The sequence below is a fragment of the Colletotrichum fructicola genome, assembly GCF_000319635.2.
Source record: "Colletotrichum fructicola Nara gc5 chromosome Unknown KSG_Nara_v1_contig06, whole genome shotgun sequence".
NCBI lineage: Eukaryota > Fungi > Ascomycota > Sordariomycetes > Glomerellales > Glomerellaceae > Colletotrichum > Colletotrichum fructicola.
Window position 1 is genome coordinate 2,812,798 of NW_027094056.1, and position 17,297 is coordinate 2,830,094.

Below are 17,297 nucleotides of genomic sequence, written 5' to 3' on the forward strand. Positions count from 1 at the left end.
TCCGGAGCAGTCCTGGAATGACTCCTGGCGCACATTAGATCCAGCAACTCGGATCCAAAGCTTCAAGAGCGCCCGCAGACGCACGCCCGATTCCGGGAAAAGAAGGCTCGACAGGTATCGAATATCGGCAGTGAATGCAGGGCGAATTCAGGTATGCTGCAGCCAGCAACCTAATGTATTTAGCCCGGTTGTGCCAGCGGAAAGACTGGAGCTAAAACCCTAGGCCAGCTGGAAAGTTGTCTGGTGCTGGCGAATGGCATTTCACCATTGAGCTGATGAAGGATGCAGAAGCAGCTGTAGGGTGCCAAGCTGTGTTCAGCTGTGCTTTCTTCTCCGGCGGCCCGTTTCGATTTCAGAGTCTCCCCGCTCGTCTCGTTCAACCAATGCAGCTGAAAAAAAAGAAGAAGCAGGCGGGAAAGATGTAGAAAGCTTCTCAATTCTGGCGGTGATTGGCGCTGACACGATGGGCGGCGTAGAGGCTGACTCGACGGCATTCCTTGTGCAGAGGGATAAGAGACTTCGGCAGAGGTTAGGTAGGCATGAGGGAATAGGTCGTCTGACTGCGCCGAAGATGTCTGCTGTCACCAGGCATTCTTCAATGGATCGGCCGAGTGGCTGCGTTCGCAGGCTAGGAACAGCAGTTGCCAGTGGGCATCGACCAGTCGCAGCGCACCCGCCAAATGAAACCCGGCCGGGAACAAAGCGCATCAACACACAAGTGTGAAAGTAGAAAGAGTGGCACTCGTAGGGCAGTCGGCGTAGTGGTGCCGATGATTCATCATTTGCAGAGGAAGCCGCAACGTGCCCCGAGCTCCATCGCGACCTGCATGACAGACAGGGAAGGGAGGTTCAGTTGGCTTTGGGTCTGCTGCGTTGCGCCGCGGGTGAAAAGCCTGACACGAGCATAATAATGGACGGAACAGCGGGGGCGGCAGGTGGATGAATGTTGGGATGTGATGGGAATCCTCGTCATGGGAGAGTGGTGAGTATGAGTGTGAGTGTGAGTGAGATTGAGACGGTTTCCCATGCCTGCGATTGATACGAAGTGCTGATGACCATTCGTGGCAAGGAGCAATCGTGGGTACCTACTTGCCGTCTCCGAATTGGAAACCAACAATAAACGAGAAGGAGGGATGTGCTGCCTGCTCCTTCTGTCTGTTGGTAATGGAAGGTGAGACGAGATGAGAGGTGACAAAGCAGCAGGCACTCTCTCTCACAGCTCTTTCCTGGTGCAAGTGGAAGAGTTTGGCGGCGTCACAGTGGTCGGACTGGGCCCCGCGGCAGGGCAGGGACCCGCTTTTCCAGACCCAGGTATCCGTTCAGGTGGACTCGATCTTGACAACCCCGGACTTTATCTCTGCATCATGGACGTCCACACGTCCCTTCTGCTCGATCTCTAGGTCATCTTTCCCATCCCGCCGCCATCGACAAGCCATCGACATTGCGGCCCCTCGCCCAGCCAAGCTGCAGCCTGCAACAACCCTCCCTCGCATCCATGCTTTGCTGCTGTGACTTTTCGATCAATCACATTGTGCGACTTCCAATGCACGCTGTTTCCTCCGTCCCTTGGTGCATCCTGCGCCGCCGTCCTTCAACCCCATGCCATGCCGACCTCCATGCTTTCCCCCGACTGGCGCATGGCCTGGTCTGGTCCTCCATGTCCCATCATCACCCGTCATCTCTCCCTCTTTGCCTCATAGAGCAACGGCCGACTTGTCAAACGTGCCAAATTTCCTGCCGAATCGCCTGACATGGCATTCCAAATCGAGGGGGTTCGAGTCTGTAGGGGCGCCGGAGTTGCCAGGGGTCTAGGCCCAAAGGGTTTAAGAAATTCTAAGGGTCCAATCCACCACACTCGCACCCATGGGCCCAGACGTGGGGATGGCCATGATTAAAACCAGAAGGCGCATCGGCGAGCACTCCGCCGCCACAGATTGGCTCTTCGTCTTCGGCTCCTTTCTCTGCTCACTGCCTCCACCTGCAATTGTCGTCCCGTCACCTCGACATAACCGTCTTGACTTATCCTTTCACCAAGCAGCATAACCTACACTAAGTCAAGGTTATCCGGTTATAGTATCACGCTCAAAGGCACACGACATATTTCGAGTACATTGCCTTGCCATACTCGACGCCGTACGCCGCAGGTCCACTCCACATCTCGACGCCGCAAACCTTCTGGGTTGAGCTCTGTTGGCTGTGGACAGCTTGACCCTGCAAGAGAGTCCCATGAGTCCCAGTCAGAGTCCTCAGGAGGTGTCCATTTGAGATCAGGCTGCGTAAACGATTCCGCGCTTCTCCATTCGGGATACTCCCACATCCTGTGCTCCTCTCTCGGCTTTTCCTAAAAACTCTTTCTGTCCTATTTTGTCTTGTCCCACAGAGAAGAGAAACCAAAAGCAAGCAAGTACATTACCACTCGATACAGACGATACAAAGAGAACCGATCTTCCTGTCCTCCACACTTTCCCATCTCTTCCCGATCATCTAACCTAAAAGTCGATGCCGTCGGCGCTTGCAGCCTCATCGTCCGACCGCCTAACAATCGCAGCAAGACCCCTGGATTGAGATTTAGCGGCAGCTGCGTCATTCCAATCGGGGCGAACCTAACCTCCCCTCCTGCTCCTGCTCCCGAAAGACACCGGGTCCTGGTCTCCTCTTGCCCTAAGGAACCCTGCCCATCGTCGAAGGCACATCCTTACCCTCCCGTCCCTCGCCTACCTCCCCCCGGTTTTCCATCCGTGCCTGCAGTTCACTTCACTCCTACCTACCTACCTACCTTACATACCTTACCTACCGCATCTGTTCCTCTGTTCCTCCTGTGGCGACTCCAGGACTAGTCTACTTTCCAGCTGGCCGGGAACTAAAACAGATCTAACGCTTCTCTTACGCCATGACTTTGGTCTAGACTTTGCGGCCATCATCACTCCAACAAAACCCACACCTGTCGCTTTCCGTTGCCAGAGGGAGTACTCGGTTCTCTCATTGTTCATCTCTACACCTCATCAACCTTCAACAACCCCATTACCGACCATACATTCGCGAAAGTCCATTACAACCATTCCCCGAGCATCATCGATAGCAACATCTCGTTGGATAGACCTCACGAATCAACACACTAGTAATAGCCCATCATGACGGCTACAAACATCCTTATCTATTTGCTCCGGCACGACCTTCGCATTGCGGACAATCCCATCCTCCACCATCTCGCAACCTCTTCTGATCATGGTTTCACCCATGTTCTTCCTGTGTATATTTTCCCAGCGCACCAGATCGAAATCTCAGGATTTCTACGCGACGGGAGCAAGTCAAAGTACCCAGAGGCACGCAGCGAGATTGGCAAATTTTGGAGATGCGGCCCTCACCGCACGAAGTTCATCGCCCAATCCGTATGGAACCTGAAGGAGTCCCTCGAAGGGGTTGGCAGCGATCTGTGTTTGAGGGCAGGCATGTTTGGTGACGTCGTCGACGAGCTTCTCCGAGGCTTTTCCGACAGCAAGTACAAAGTTGGCGCCGTGTGGATGACGGCTGAGGAAGCCGTCGAAGAGAAGAAAGACGAGATGGCCGTAGCAGCGGCTTGCTCTAAGCATGGCGTCAACTTCAAAACATGGTTGGATGAGAAGTATTTCATTGACGAGTAAGTTGACGGCTTGAAAGTTCGTGGCGGCGATACTGACAAACACCCTTCAGTCGCGACCTAGGTTTGAAGAACCCAGAAGATCTTGACAACGTGTTCACCGCCTTCCGCAAGACCCAAGAACCTCTCCGAGAGAAGCCCAAGCCCACCTTACCGCAACCCAAAAAGAGCGCAATCAAGCCCTACCCCAAAGACCTCCTCCCTACTCAGAGCTCCCCTTACGAAGTGCCATCGGATGACTACAGCAAGTTGGAATCAGCACTATTGAAACCTCTGACGAGCCCCTTCACCGACGATCCCAAGATTCCCGATAAAGCAAAGTCTGTTCATCCATTTCACGGCGGTGAGAGTGAGGCACGCAGCCGTCTTCATCATCTCGTCAAGTCAGGGGCAATGACCGAGTACAAGAACACGCGCAATGGCCTCCTTGGCGTCGACTTCAGCACCAAGCTTTCAGCCTTCTTGTCTCTCGGCTGTCTCACTTCTCGGCAGATTCACGAGGCTCTGGTCCAATTCGAGGACGGCACCAATGAGGATTTCAAGGAAACATCAGGATACGGAAAGGGAGAGAACGACGGAACCAAGGCGGTCCGATTCGAGCTTCTGTGGCGTGACTACATGCGGTTGTGCACGAGGAAATTCCAGGAGAAGCTGTTTCGCGTTACTGGCTTTAAGGAGGACGATACCCCCAAGTGGAAGACGGCCAACGCTGAGCATGTCATCACCGAGGATAACCTAGGCGCATCCGTCGACGACATCAAGAAGACACTGCAGAGGTTTCTCGAGGGCACCACCGGCATGGGTCTGATTGACGCCTCACAGCGCGAGTTGATCCATACTGGCTACACATCTAACAGAGCTCGACAAAATGTGGCGTCTTTCCTTACCAAGCACTTGGGGATCGATTGGCGATACGGTGCCGAGTGGTACGAATACCTTCTCGTTGACTACGACGTGAGCTCCAACTGGTCAAACTGGCAGTACGTCGCCGGAGTGGGTAACGACCCTCGAGGCGACAATCGCATTTTCAACCCCATTAAGCAAGCGTTTGACTATGACAAGGAGGGTGAATACGTGAAGGCTTGGGTCGTGGAGACTCGAGGCCTTGAGAAGCTGGAGAACGTCTTCCAGATATCCACAACGTCTCACGAGGACCTCGAGCGTCTGGGGTTGAGCGACAATCAGATGGTTACAGACCCGGTAAAGAAGATCGACTTCTCAGTTGAGGGCAAGCCAAAGAATGGCCGCCGCCAGTACGCCAACCGCAGAAGAGGGCGTGGAAACCAAAACGGCGGTCATGGCGGAGGAGGACCTCGCGGTCCACCCAGTGGAGGCAGTACCAATGGCGGATACGCACCATCTCCGGGTTCAGCAGGTCAAAATGGCGGTAGCCAGGCAGCGTCACGATCGCCCCCAGATGGCCCTCAAGGATATAGGCCGAACGGCAACTATCGCGGCAACTACCGTGGCAATGGGAGCAGTCGAGGACGAGGTGGTGGCAATGGCTACCGAGGTGGCCGCGGGGGCTACAGTTCCCGCGGAGGCTTCAACAGCCCGTACTATATGCGGCAGGGCCCAACCAGACCTCAGTTTGCCCTCAATCCTACAGCACCTATTTAGGAGACTTCTGTTGCAGCTCATTGCACGGACGACCGGATGAGACGATCTATTTTCAATACCGCAGCAAGCATCTATGAGAGAATTTGTGGTAAAGGTTGGCAGTCACGCTTTCAGTCATACGCCCACCCACAAGAAACAGCCAGAGCAAGAGGAATCCTGTCGGATGACTTGTGCCATCGTATTTACTGCTGGCTTTTGGAGATCGAACGAATGTCCCAACCGGGATATGAAGATGTCGTCCGGGACACGGATGAGGAAACGAGTTGTAGTATGGGGATCCTCTTGTACGACGTGGATCCGGAGTATTTCAATAGGGCATGCATTGAATAGTTGCCAGGATATCGGCATGGGTTACTAAAACGGATGGGTTATTAGACCGGGACGAAGCGTGTTTATACTTTGGAAACTGTACCATAGCACCTGCCGCGACAACAGCGGATACATGAACTTGAGTTGTATTATTTTTTGTACGACATCAACCTTTCTAAATGCGCATGCTGTCTATTCGCTTTAATGACCATGCAAAAAGGCCTTCAACAATTAGACCGACACCCATGACTTCTCCGCAATCGTTGCTCTCAGTGCATGAACCTCTTCTGACCTTGCACGCTGGTCTCACGTCTCTGCTTCACCAGACCAGCTCGAGTCGTTATTAATACAAAACGTAAGAGAGAATCTCAGGGAGCTTACGCAGACCACATACAAAGGCTCAAAGTAGCACAGTATCATCAGTCAATGTCACGATATTCTGACTTGGTTGGCTCTCGAGATCTGAGTTGATGTTGCTCATTACTAGCAGGAATCTTCCACCCAACATGAGCGCAATCTTCCTCCCTCCACCCACCGTCTATACAAACCTACTCTTACAGCATCCTAGCCATGGGGAATCTTTGTCCAAACACATTGCCCCCCTCCAAAAGAACGCCAAGAAACCACCACACTCTCTCTCTAGCTCAGAACCTCTTCCCCAGAGGCTTAACATCCACCCCCTTCGGCACAACAAACAACCCCTTCGCCTCAAGCGCAATCTCCCCATCGGGCCCCTCCATGCGCCCGCAGATCCACAGCTTGCGGTCCGTCTTGTCCTCGCCGTCCGGCCCCTTCTGCAGCTCCGGCAGCACGGCGTGCACGCGCACCTTGTACAGAAACCCAGGCGTCACGGGCTCCTTGAAGTCCATGGCCAGCTTCGCCGTCACGGCCGTGTTCGCCGAGAAATTCAGCGCGGCCAGGCGGCCCATGGCCTCGTCCATGATGGTGCTCAGCATCCCACCGTGCACGACGCTCGGCCAGCCCGAGGTGCCCTGCCCGAAGACGACTGCGAGGATGAGCTCGCCCGTCAGCCGGTGGCGGAAGACCATGTGCACTAACCCCAATGCGTTCGGGTTGTTCAGCGTGCCGGCGCAGAGGTGCGTCTTGCGGTGGGACTCGGAGAAGTCGGCGTAGGGCTCCCAGTGGTCCCAGTCGGTTGGCCGGACGGTGATTTTCGAGCCCGAGACGGAGACGGCGGCGGGGACCATGGCGTCCAGCCCCGGGTCGGAGGCGAGGGCTTCATAGGTGGCTTGTTGGCGGTAGAGCGGGATGTCTTCAGGCTCGTAGTCGGCGGGCGGGTAGAGGAAGGGCGTGACGAAGCGGATGGAGGCGAGTTGGTCTGCGGTGAGCTTGTAGCCTGCGAGGAAGAAGAAGAGGGCCCAGAGGGCGCGGCGGAGGAGGATCGAGCGGCGGGACTGCGGGGGAGGGGCGGGTGGTGTTGGTGTGTTGTTGGCGGAGAGGAGGGCGGTGATTTGCGAGGGGGAGAGGTGGGAGAGGTTCTGGAGGGCGGCGGAGGCGGCTGCGTTTTGAGGGGGCTGCTGGGGAGGTTGTGGTGGTGGGATTGGCTTGAGGAGGGAGGGTCTGGTTGTCGTGAAGGGGCGGAGGAGGGTGGTGGATGGGCGCGGGGACCTGGTAAGGTCGCGCAGGAGGCGGCGGGTCGGTGTTCTTGGTATCATTTTGGCGGTTGGTGTGTGGTTCGTGGAGGAGGTAGGTGTGCGCTGCGGCGGGGCAGCGTTGGGAGCTGCGCGATGCGATGAGGGCGGCGCAAACGGGAGCGAGCTGGCGATGGTGAATTGTTGGAGGTTTAATTTGAGGTTTGGTGGAGCTTCCAATCCGGTGTAGCTCGGTGAAGCATTGACGCGGCGCACGGACGTTTTCCTGGGGCTGGGGGCTGTGATGTCACCTTTTGACGTGCGATCAGACGAAGCAATCCTTCAATTACCACTGACATGTCACTTTGCGGATTGAGTCATGTTGTGTTGACAACTTTTATGTTTTGGCTATGAAAACGGCCTGCTCATCGATGCGTCTAATGCCATGAATACAAACCTGCTAATGTGAAGAAGAAAAAGGGCCCCAAACTCAAGCCGCCATCAGCGTGCTCCAAGCAACCCAAACCCGTCGCGACTTGGGCACAGTGGCCCGTCCCGTTCCGTCCGCCGCCGCAGCGTTGCCGTTGCGGACCAGCACGCGGCCAATCTCCATGTAACTCTCCACGGCGACGACCATGGGGCCGCGCGCCTCCGAGGGAATCCACTTCATCGACTCCCTGGCCTCTCCGTAGTGCTCGAACGCCTTTGCGAGGATCTGGCGGCGCACGTTGGCGACGCCCTCGCTGCGCGGGTCCCTGAGGACGTCCTCCGGCGCGAGGCCCTCGTCCTTGATCCAGGAGGTGGGGAGGTAGACGCGGCCGATCTTGGCGTCGACGGCGATGTCGCGGGCGATGTTGACGAACTGCAGCGCGAGACCCATTTGGCGCGCCGTGTTGCGCAGGTAGGCTTGCATGTACGGCGGCAGGGAGTGTTTGCAGTGGCAGAAGACGAGTTCCAAACAGGACTGGCCGACGGTGCTGGCGACGCGGGCGGCGTAGAGCTCGAGGTCTTCCGGGGTTGCAATGGGGAAGCTGTTCGTGCTGAATTGGAGGTCCATCTCAAAGCCCTTGAGAAGTTCTGCCAAGGGCTCGCGGAGGATGAGGTTGGCAGGCAGGAGGTCCAGGGCGGAGAGGGCTGACGCGGGAAAGTTCTCTGCCGCGTACTGGGAGGCAAGAGGTGCCGACGAGGAGTCGGGATCCTTGTAGAGCAGGGCCAGGTGGCGGTCGAGCTTGGCAATCCAGACGGCTGCTTCTTGAGGGTTTGCTGCTTCATCGACAAGGTCGTCGGCTAGGCGGCAGTAGGAGTAGCTGAAGTCTTGTCAGTGGTGGTTCAGTCATGTGAGGCAGCCAACTTACAGCAGAGTCAGGTCAATGCGGAGACGGCCAGGGAAGACGGAGCTGGCGAGATGAAAGCTGCGGCTCTTCTTTGCCAGTCTGCTCACAGCTTGTCGGATACCCAGGATGCGCTGCATGTTGTACTTTGACGGGGGAAGCACTCTGGCGCGCAGTAAAGACATGGACAAAGCGTCGGCCGGCTTGTCAAAGATGTCGGGAAACGCATCGCAGACGGCAACGGCCTTGTCAAAGGCGCCAATACCAGTAACAACGAGGATGTTGGTCACCAGAAAGAAGACGGCTTCTTCAATCTCCAAACTGCCAAAGAGCTTGAACTCAAGCTTGGTGCCGCTTTCAATGGCCCAGGTGCCACGTCCAAGCGCCATCTCGTCGACTACCCAGAGGTAGACAGTAGGCAGGATCACTGGGAGGACGGTGCATGCCAGCGGCAGCGCCAGGAGGAACTGGGCGGTGATGGTCCAGATGAAGAGGGCGAAGGAGCAAGCCCACACGAGGATCAAACCAAGATACGTCCCCTCACCCTCCTTGGCGATGAGCCAGGCACCAAGCGCAATGCTGCCGGCAAGAACGCCCTGGCCGACGGTCTTTCCGCTCTTGATCCATTTGGGAAGGGTGGCTGGCGAGTTGAGGTACTGAGCGTGCAGGACGGGCTTGTTGAGGATGATGTAGAGCTGGGCTGTGATGTAGGTCTGGATGATGAAAAAGAAGAGCTCCTCGAGGGGGATGCTGTAGAGGGTAGGGCCGAGAATGGCGTTGGGCGGGTAGGTCCAGATGCCGGTTCTGATGAGATATGAGTCCCAAGGGATGGTGGCCACAAAGGCGATGGTGACGATGAAGAGCGTCTTCACGACATCGAGGCGGGTGAAGAGCGGATATGAGAAAAAGGTGAGAAGCCCTGCTAGAGGGATGGTGTACTTGATGTGCCTGAAAAGGTGAGTGAGGCTGCCTCGCAAGACCTGCTTGGAATGACTTACACCAGCGCGTAATCGTAACCCATCTCGGATTGTTATGAGAATTCTTTATTTCAGAAGTGAGAAAGCCCTCATAGAGGGCAAGCACGACGGCCGTGAGGTGATCAGTGGGCGATTAATGAATGTCCGGTGTTTCTTCAACGGCTCCCACAGCAGCCGTACCTTCCGTGGACGGTCCGGGAAGAAATGCAAGGCACTCCAGTGTAGGACAGGTGGCTGAGTTGAGAAATCAGATGGCGGCAGGAGTCAAGGCAATGACGAAAAACACACGCATGTGTGAGTGGGATGTGGCCTGGTGTAAAATGACCCACGCGGGCTGCCGGTTTCACTTGTTTGTCTTGTTGGTAAAACCGTGGATTTCACCGTTGTGCTTGCCTTACACCGGGCAAAGGAAGGATCGGCTGGTCCAGCGGTCGGAGCTGGTGAATTGTCCCGAGCCGCAGATAAAAACCATCGAGAAGAAGACGTGTCGTTATCTCTCCGGAGCGTTTCTCCGCTGAATGTTTCTCGGCCCTCGGACTCGTCTTGATTTTCGAGACCGAAGGGAGGAAGAGGGCGCGGACTTTGGGAGGGCTGTTGGACGGGTAGGCGAGCTGGTTAGCCCGGGTTGATAGAGCTTCTTTCCGGATTCGGATAAAGGGCGCGCGCAGGATTGGGCGGGAACCTTGGAAGGATCAATCAAAAAAGGGGACGCCAAGGTAGGGATGGCAAGGCTTGGGACGTTCGAATTGTTGAGGTGAGCTTGCTGCAGCTGCAGGAGGCTAAGGTGAGGTAAGGTGCAGGTGGTTGGATTGGCTGGAGTGAGTGAGCTGCGGGTGTGCGTCGAAAAGAAACAAAGTCTATGACGACCATATGCGCGTCGGATAAAAAGATGGGATTCTTGGGCTTTCCGTCCAACCCTCGTCCAGAATCTTTTTGAGATCGGGTCCTCAAGGATTTTTCGTTAGTGCCCGGCGGGAGGAAGCATTGATTGAGCTAGAGATGAAAAAGTCCCAGCGAGAGAATGAGGACTAATTATTTTTGAAGGCAGGACTAGGCCAACGGCAGTGTCAAACGTGGCAGGAGAGCGAGTGAGACAAGTCGCGATTGTGAGGAACGTACACCGAATTGCGGGTGGGCGCTCTTTTGTTTTTGTATGAGACCCCCAAAAAAGGTGAGCTGAGGGTGAATCATTACGCCCCAATTACCAGCCCAGTCTCGGGTGTTCAATTGTTGTGAACGTGACGGCGAGAGGGGAGCATTGGCCGTCTCAAGTGTCCTAGAGCGGGATACTTTCCCTCAAGTCTCCAACGGCATTGATGGGCCGAATGGACGCACCGATCAACGAATACGATATATCGATATCGCGATGCACCACCTCCACCTGGACATTGCCCAATGTCACACACACACACACACCTCACCTAGCACACACCTTATCACACACCTTACCCAACCTGAGCTTCCCAGGGGGCCATAGCTCCCACACGCCAACGCCACTCCCTGCCGTTGGCGCCGCCAGGCCTCAACCTTGGTGTTCTTGGTGCCGGAAGCTTGCCGGTTCTGCGGATATGTGCCTGAAATCGGGTCTGGAAAGAAGTTTACTCCATAGTAGTTGAGTGGCTGTTGGGTCGTGTACCTGGATGCTCCATCTGCCAAGTGCAACGTCGTCAACCTCCTCCGAATCGAGGTGTCATCACTCTTCCGCACCGGCCGATGCGGACCCCGTCCTCGTGCGATCTCACCCCTGCCCGTCCCGTGGCTTTTGTGGACCCCCAAGGCATGCGAAGGGATTGACTAGGTTGTCTCTTCACATGTTTCGGTGTCAATGACGGGACAATTATCTACTATGAATGTCATTCGAGGCCCATCTGCCATGCTAGCTCCCTCTCTCAATGCAAGCTCTCATCGCGAGCATGTGAGTTTGTGTTGACTTCCTATCTCATCTACATCTGTGTAATCTTGATCAAGAACCTCACTTGGCTTCAATATTCACCCCCAAGATATCTAATCAATCACTTAAAATGCCCTCACTCAGCGAGAAGCCCAAGACGGCAATCGTCGTCGGCGCTGGCGCCGGCGGCGTAGCCCTCGCCGCCCGCCTCGCCAAAGCAGGCTTTTCCGTCACCGTCCTCGAAAAGAACTCCTTCACCGGCGGCCGCTGCTCCCTCATGCACCACGAGGGCCACCGCTTCGACCAGGGGCCCTCGCTCTTCCTCCTCCCCCAGCTCTTCCACGAGACCTTCCGCGACCTCGACACCACCATGGCGGACGCCGGCGTCGACCTGCTGCGCTGCGAGACCAACTACAACATCTGGTTCCACGACGGCGAGCTCTTCCGCCACTCCTCCGACCTCGCCGCCATGAAGTCCCAGATCGAGCGCTGGGAAGGCAAGGACGGCTTCGAGCGCTACCTGCAGTGGTTGCGGGAGGCGCACACCCACTACGAGGTCTCGGTGCGCGAGGTGCTGCACAAGAACTTTAGCAAGCTGGTCAATCTGGCGCGGCCACGGTTCGTGAGGCATGTCGTGTCCTTGCACCCATTGGAGAGCATCTGGAGCAGGGCGAGCAGGTATTTCTGGACCGAGAGGTTGAGGAGGGTGTTTACCTTTGCTGTTATGTATATGGGCATGTCCCCGTTCGATGCGCCGGCGACGTACTCTCTGCTGCAGTACACCGAGTTTGCGGAGGGAATTTGGTATCCCCGCGGTGGCTTCCACTCGGTGGTCGCAGCGCTGGTTCGTATTGGTGAGAGTCTGGGCGTGAAATACCGCCTCAACACGCCAGTATCAAAGGTGTTGACAGACGGTCAAAAGGCGACCGGCGTTATCCTCGTATCAGGGGAATCACTCACTGCGGACGTCGTGGTCGTGAATGCCGACCTTGTCTACGCCTACGGCAACCTCCTCCCTCAAACACCCACAATCACCAACTACTACGAGTCACTGCAGAAGAGAGAGCCGAGCTGCAGCTCAATCTCCTTCTACTGGTGCCTCGACCGCAAAGTCCCCGAGCTCTCCACGCACAACATCTTCCTGGCGGAGCAGTACCAAGAGTCGTTCGACGCCATCTTCAAGCGTCATTCGCTACCCGACGAGCCCAGCTTCTACGTCAACGTCCCGAGTCGTGTGGACCCCTCTGCGGCGCCTGAAGGCAAAGACACCGTCATCGTCCTCGTGCCAATCGGCCACCTCTCGCGCTCAAAGAACGACGACGGGCTGACAACGGATGAGAAGGACTGGGATGCTATCGTTGCTAAGGCCCGTTCTATGATTCTCTCAATCGTCAGCGAGCGTACAGGCTGCCCGAACATAGGCGACATGATCACTCATGAGATCGTCAACACGCCCCTGACGTGGGAGGATAAGTTCAACCTCGACAAGGGCGCGATCCTCGGTCTGAACCACGGCTTTTTCAACGTTCTGGCCTTCCGCCCAAAGACGCGTGCTGAGGGGCTGGACAATGCTTACTTTGTGGGTGCCAGCACACACCCTGGAACCGGTGTGCCGATCGTGCTGGCGGGAGCGAAGATTACGGCGGAGCAGATTCTGGATGACCGCAGGTTGGAGGTCCCGTGGGCCAGGGGGTTCAATGGCATGCTGCAGCCGCAGTCGGCTTCACCAGGAAACAAGAAATTGGATACGGTGCGGTATGGTTTTCATTTTGGGTCAGAGGAGGTTGCTATTCTGCTAATTGGGTTGTTCTTGGCGGTTGGCTATTTCATCATGTTGCCGACGGTTCAAAGCTATGTGTGCTAGAACATAGTGTTGAATAGTGGTGTCTGCATGAACTAGTTCGTCTTGATTGTGAGATTATTCTTTCCGTGTGACTTGGAGAAATCAGGTGTATGAGAAGGCGCCGGTTCAGGAAAAGAAAAAGGAATCCGAATGTGATATTTCGACTCTTCCCACATCTGGTGAGGAGGCTGACCCAGACCACACGAACAAGCAGAACGACACTCCTCAGCCGAAACTCGACTTTCAAAAACCCTTATGGATTCTGTCATACGATGAGCAGTTCCTCGAACTTGACTCCTCTAGCTCTCAACTTTTCCACAGTCATCCGAGGATCATGCCATGACCCCAAACCTTCTGGGTCTGTGAATCTAGCAACGCCTTGGTTCCAAGATTCTGAGTCCTCCCAGCCAGGAGGCAGCTCCCCAAGCCGAGGATCTTGGTTCTGTTTGCGGCCATCAGGACCGGTAAACACTGGTGCCATGTCACGCAACCTACTGAACCGCATCTTCCATCCTTCAGGGACGTGCCCAAGCAAAGCTTCGCCGCGCATGAACCTCCGTATAAAACATGGCCCTACGACTCTATACCTTCCGCCTCCAACAGACCTGAGGATGATTGGATCATCAACCCCTGGTATAACATATATTTCGTCTCCTGCTTGGGCGGTTCCCACTGATAATGCGAACCCGCCATCTACAGTTGATGCGAGTGAGGTGCCACCAATACCGTGATGTATGATATCGCTGATTAAGAGCTCTTTGATACTGTCACTCTGATGTTGTTGCCGACGATACCACCCTATATCGTGGAGTAAGATATCCTTCGCATCTGACAAAGTCCATGTAGTGTTGATGTCATGTTCTTTGGTATTACCTAACAGAATTGTGCACACAAGCTCATCAAGCCAAATATGGCTGTAAACTTGGGCCCTGTTAAAAGCTTCGCGGATCCAGACCTTGATAACTTCGTGGCAATCGCTCGGCAGTATCCCCGTTGGCATTGTAGTTGAACATCGGCTGATGGTCCCACAATGAACCGCGTGGATGTGGCAAGAATCATCCTGTAGAATGGGTTGCTGAGGGGTGGCCCATCTGGCAGCACTGCCAACAATCCAGAAGGAAAACGAAGGTATTGGTTTCGCAAAGTCTGGCACCCAAGTAGGATGCTTCCAACTAGCGTCATCCGCCGTATTGCAGATGGAGAAGAACCCAAGGCTTTGCTCAGAGTTTATATATGCTCGGCAAAAGTCTGTGTATACGTCCCTGTGGTCTTTCTTATAGTCCGGGTCAACATGCAGCTCTTCATGAAGGCCCAAAATGCCGTATATCTTGTCTCGTGGGTCTAGACACTCGCAACGGTTGGCAAGTTCGAGGGTAATGGCAATATGGCGGTTTTCGCCGTAAGAAAACATGAAATAAATCTGTTCCAGCAAGTCTTTCAACTCCTTTCTTTTTGGTTCATCCCAGTGTTTTGTATGTCGGAGTCCAACGTCGCTGAGGTAGCAAGCGGCACCGCAGAAGTCATCCCAGGAGAGTTCTTGTCGCCCTATCATAAAGATGGAATCGCTCGCAAGAATGATCTCCTGTTTCACCCAAAGCCTCTTGAACCAAGTCAGATCAAAAAAGCCGTAAATTGAATGCCAATCTGCAATATGAAAGTGTATAGGAGACCAATCATGTGGAAGCAGATTGGCGGTATCGGGATGTCTTCGAATCTTATACCTTTCGAAATCGTAGTAGAAGATGGACCCTAAGAACTTCAAAATTTGCATCGCTCGGTACAAAGTGTCTGTTTCTGGCCCAAGCCAAACAACAACTCTATTTGCGCGGCGGTAAATGTCTCCCATCCCCCGAACCTGGATGGCACGCTCGTCAAGATCGTTCTGGTTGATGCACATGGCATCACACCAAATGGTACGCGTTCCAGATGTTTGGCGAAGATGTCGGAGAGCCGTTTCCAGGTTTTTACCAATCTTGATGATTCTACCCTCGGTCGAGCTGTTCTCATTGGGGTGCTGAAGCACACGAAATGTCTCTGGGGTGGCTTGGCCACCCCAAGTGTACGATAGAGCTTCATAGCTTAGCTCGCAGGCCGAACGATCGTAATACCCATGGACAATGTAGCCTTGGAGTGGGCTGCTGAATTCCCCCGGCAACAAGACCAGCACCCGGATTTTATCCAATGCCAGCGGCTTGTATTGGTATTCCAGTACGTTCGGAGAGTTGATCCTTGGTGATGCCTGGCGTAAGGCCACAGCTTGCTGTGGTGGTTCAGGAGATCTTTGGTATTTCTCGCTCATGGTTTCAAGAAGAAGAAAAAAGGCGCGCCACACGATTGATATGGCATTGCACAAGAAAGTAGGCAAGAAAGGTCGTTGGTCGACGGCGGGGCAGGTTGGCCTTTTTCAACAAGTACGTAGGTGGTAAGCAACACTCCACTCCCAGGCGCTTACATCCAACGGCCACTTATCGATTGGTCAAATGCAGTGGACATGCAAAGATTCTGTCGTGTAACCTGGTCCACTGACTTGGGAACCCTCACAGCCTTGTCCTTTGCTGTCTTCTCGGGCGCCACATCGGAGGCGTCCATTGGACAACAGACCTGCAGGAAACGCGGAAGTAGACCGCAAAACGGCCTTAGCGACGAGAGTTCCTCCACAAGGAACATCTTTTGAGCAGCTAAGCCTCATTCGACTATTTCCAGTTGAAAGAAGGTTGACCATTCGAAAGACTGTTGAGATGAGAGTATTGCGGTGTTGCATTTCAAACCCCTCGGGGCTTACGAGACTGTTTCCGAGCTCTAGGGAATTTCCCTGATTCGTAGTGTAGGCAGAAGGAGTGGGGCGAGTGAGTAACATATTGCGTTCTCATGTGAGGTTATTACGAGAGGGCAGTAGGCAGGGCTCCAGGGGGCAAGGGTGAGGCTCAAACTGACACCAGGGATTCGTCGTTGATCTAGAGATGAAATGAGGATCGCTGTTCCCCCAACATGATCGTAGAACGTCCTCGCCAGTCAGGCAAGATTCGTCGTAAGACAGTCGCCTTAGCCTTGAACACTTATGAAAGCTTTCTGTTCGGCAATGAAGTTCCCTGTCCTCATGCAGATGGGCCGCCGCTAAGACCACTGAATGATTCTCATAAAAGCAGAGCGCGAATTTGACAGCATCATAACCTCATGCGGTCAGTCAAGGGTCTTCAGCAGCCCGACCAACTGGAGCGTTGGGTGTTGCCCTTCATCGTCGGACGTCCCCCGTATATTCAGCGGCATATACGCACAAGCCCTTGGGTCTCGAATGGTAAGATGCCTAGTAGCCTAAGAAGCGCAAGCCGCCCTCAGTCACAGCTTCTGGATATGCTATACTTCACGGGATGCTGGGCAGACTGCCTGTTGCGATGCAGGATACAGAAAGCTGCTGTATCGGTCTTGATATGTAGCAAAACGCCACCTCACTGAAGCTGTCAATGGCATCGACGACGTTTTCTGACCGCTGCGTAGAAAGCTGAGAGGGCCTACCATAGGACACGGGGTTCGGACAAATGTTGTCCTGAGAGATCCCTTGTTGCTCAGCTAGTTGTGCGCTCAAAACGGCAGCTTGAAGCCCCTTGGTGAAGAGTATGAAGCCCTCAGTCGAAGCATTGCGAATCTGTCATCACTCTCGTTGCTCATTCTCAACCTAGTATACGTGGAGGAACCATAACAATCAGCAAGCCAAGTGCCACCCAATGACTCTTCGAGGATCTTCACCTCCACAACGTCAGGAGCTGTGTGCCTCAGGGTGACTACACGAAAAGAACTACAACCGAAATTGCTTGCAAACCTCTCAAAGAAACGTTTTCGAAGCCTTCTTAAATATGTTCAAATCACAGTCCCCAAGTCGTTGGTCAGCATTAGCAGCGACGGCTAATCCTGCCGGCATATATCCTCCGCAACTCAAATCCCTTATGTAAGGTATTGTAACCTCTCGAATGCGAACTAGCTCTTTCTCTCCCTAAGTACTAATAATGTGTGAGGGAAGAACAGTCAGCAGAATTGTTTCTGGCTTTGAAATCTCCCAAGTCGGAACAATACCTGAAATACTGAGGCCGTCAGATACAGGG

The 17,297-nt window shown here is 54.5% G+C and overlaps 4 protein-coding genes across 4 annotated transcripts; 2 read left to right on the forward strand and 2 right to left on the reverse strand.

Annotated features, from left to right (window-relative positions):
• Positions 1-3,131: 3,131 nt before the first annotated feature.
• On the forward strand, positions 3,132-5,257 carry CGGC5_v011044 (putative cryptochrome DASH; the record flags this gene model as incomplete). Its single annotated transcript, XM_032037197.2, has 2 exons — positions 3,132-3,637; positions 3,691-5,257. 2 exons carry the CDS (start codon positions 3,132-3,134, stop codon positions 5,255-5,257), a joined length of 2,073 nt encoding a protein of 690 aa, XP_031892742.2.
• A 953-nt stretch (positions 5,258-6,210) lies between these two features.
• Positions 6,211-7,242, reverse strand: CGGC5_v011045 (Uncharacterized protein; the record flags this gene model as incomplete). The annotated part of the gene is made up of 1 exon (XM_032037186.1): positions 6,211-7,242. The coding sequence occupies one exon, from the start codon at positions 7,240-7,242 to the stop codon at positions 6,211-6,213; it is 1,032 nt and encodes a 343-aa protein (XP_031892743.1).
• Positions 7,243-7,648: 406 nt separating this feature from the next.
• CGGC5_v011046 (Bifunctional lycopene cyclase/phytoene synthase) lies at positions 7,649-9,510 on the reverse strand (the record flags this gene model as incomplete). The annotated part of the gene is made up of 3 exons (XM_032037175.1): positions 7,649-8,465; positions 8,514-9,437; positions 9,488-9,510. 3 exons carry the CDS (start codon positions 9,508-9,510, stop codon positions 7,649-7,651), a joined length of 1,764 nt encoding a protein of 587 aa, XP_031892660.1.
• A 1,977-nt stretch (positions 9,511-11,487) lies between these two features.
• Positions 11,488-13,221, forward strand: al-1 (Phytoene desaturase; the record flags this gene model as incomplete). Its single annotated transcript, XM_032037164.1, has 1 exon — positions 11,488-13,221. One exon carries the CDS (start codon positions 11,488-11,490, stop codon positions 13,219-13,221), a length of 1,734 nt encoding a protein of 577 aa, XP_031892661.1.
• Positions 13,222-17,297: the final 4,076 nt, after the last annotated feature.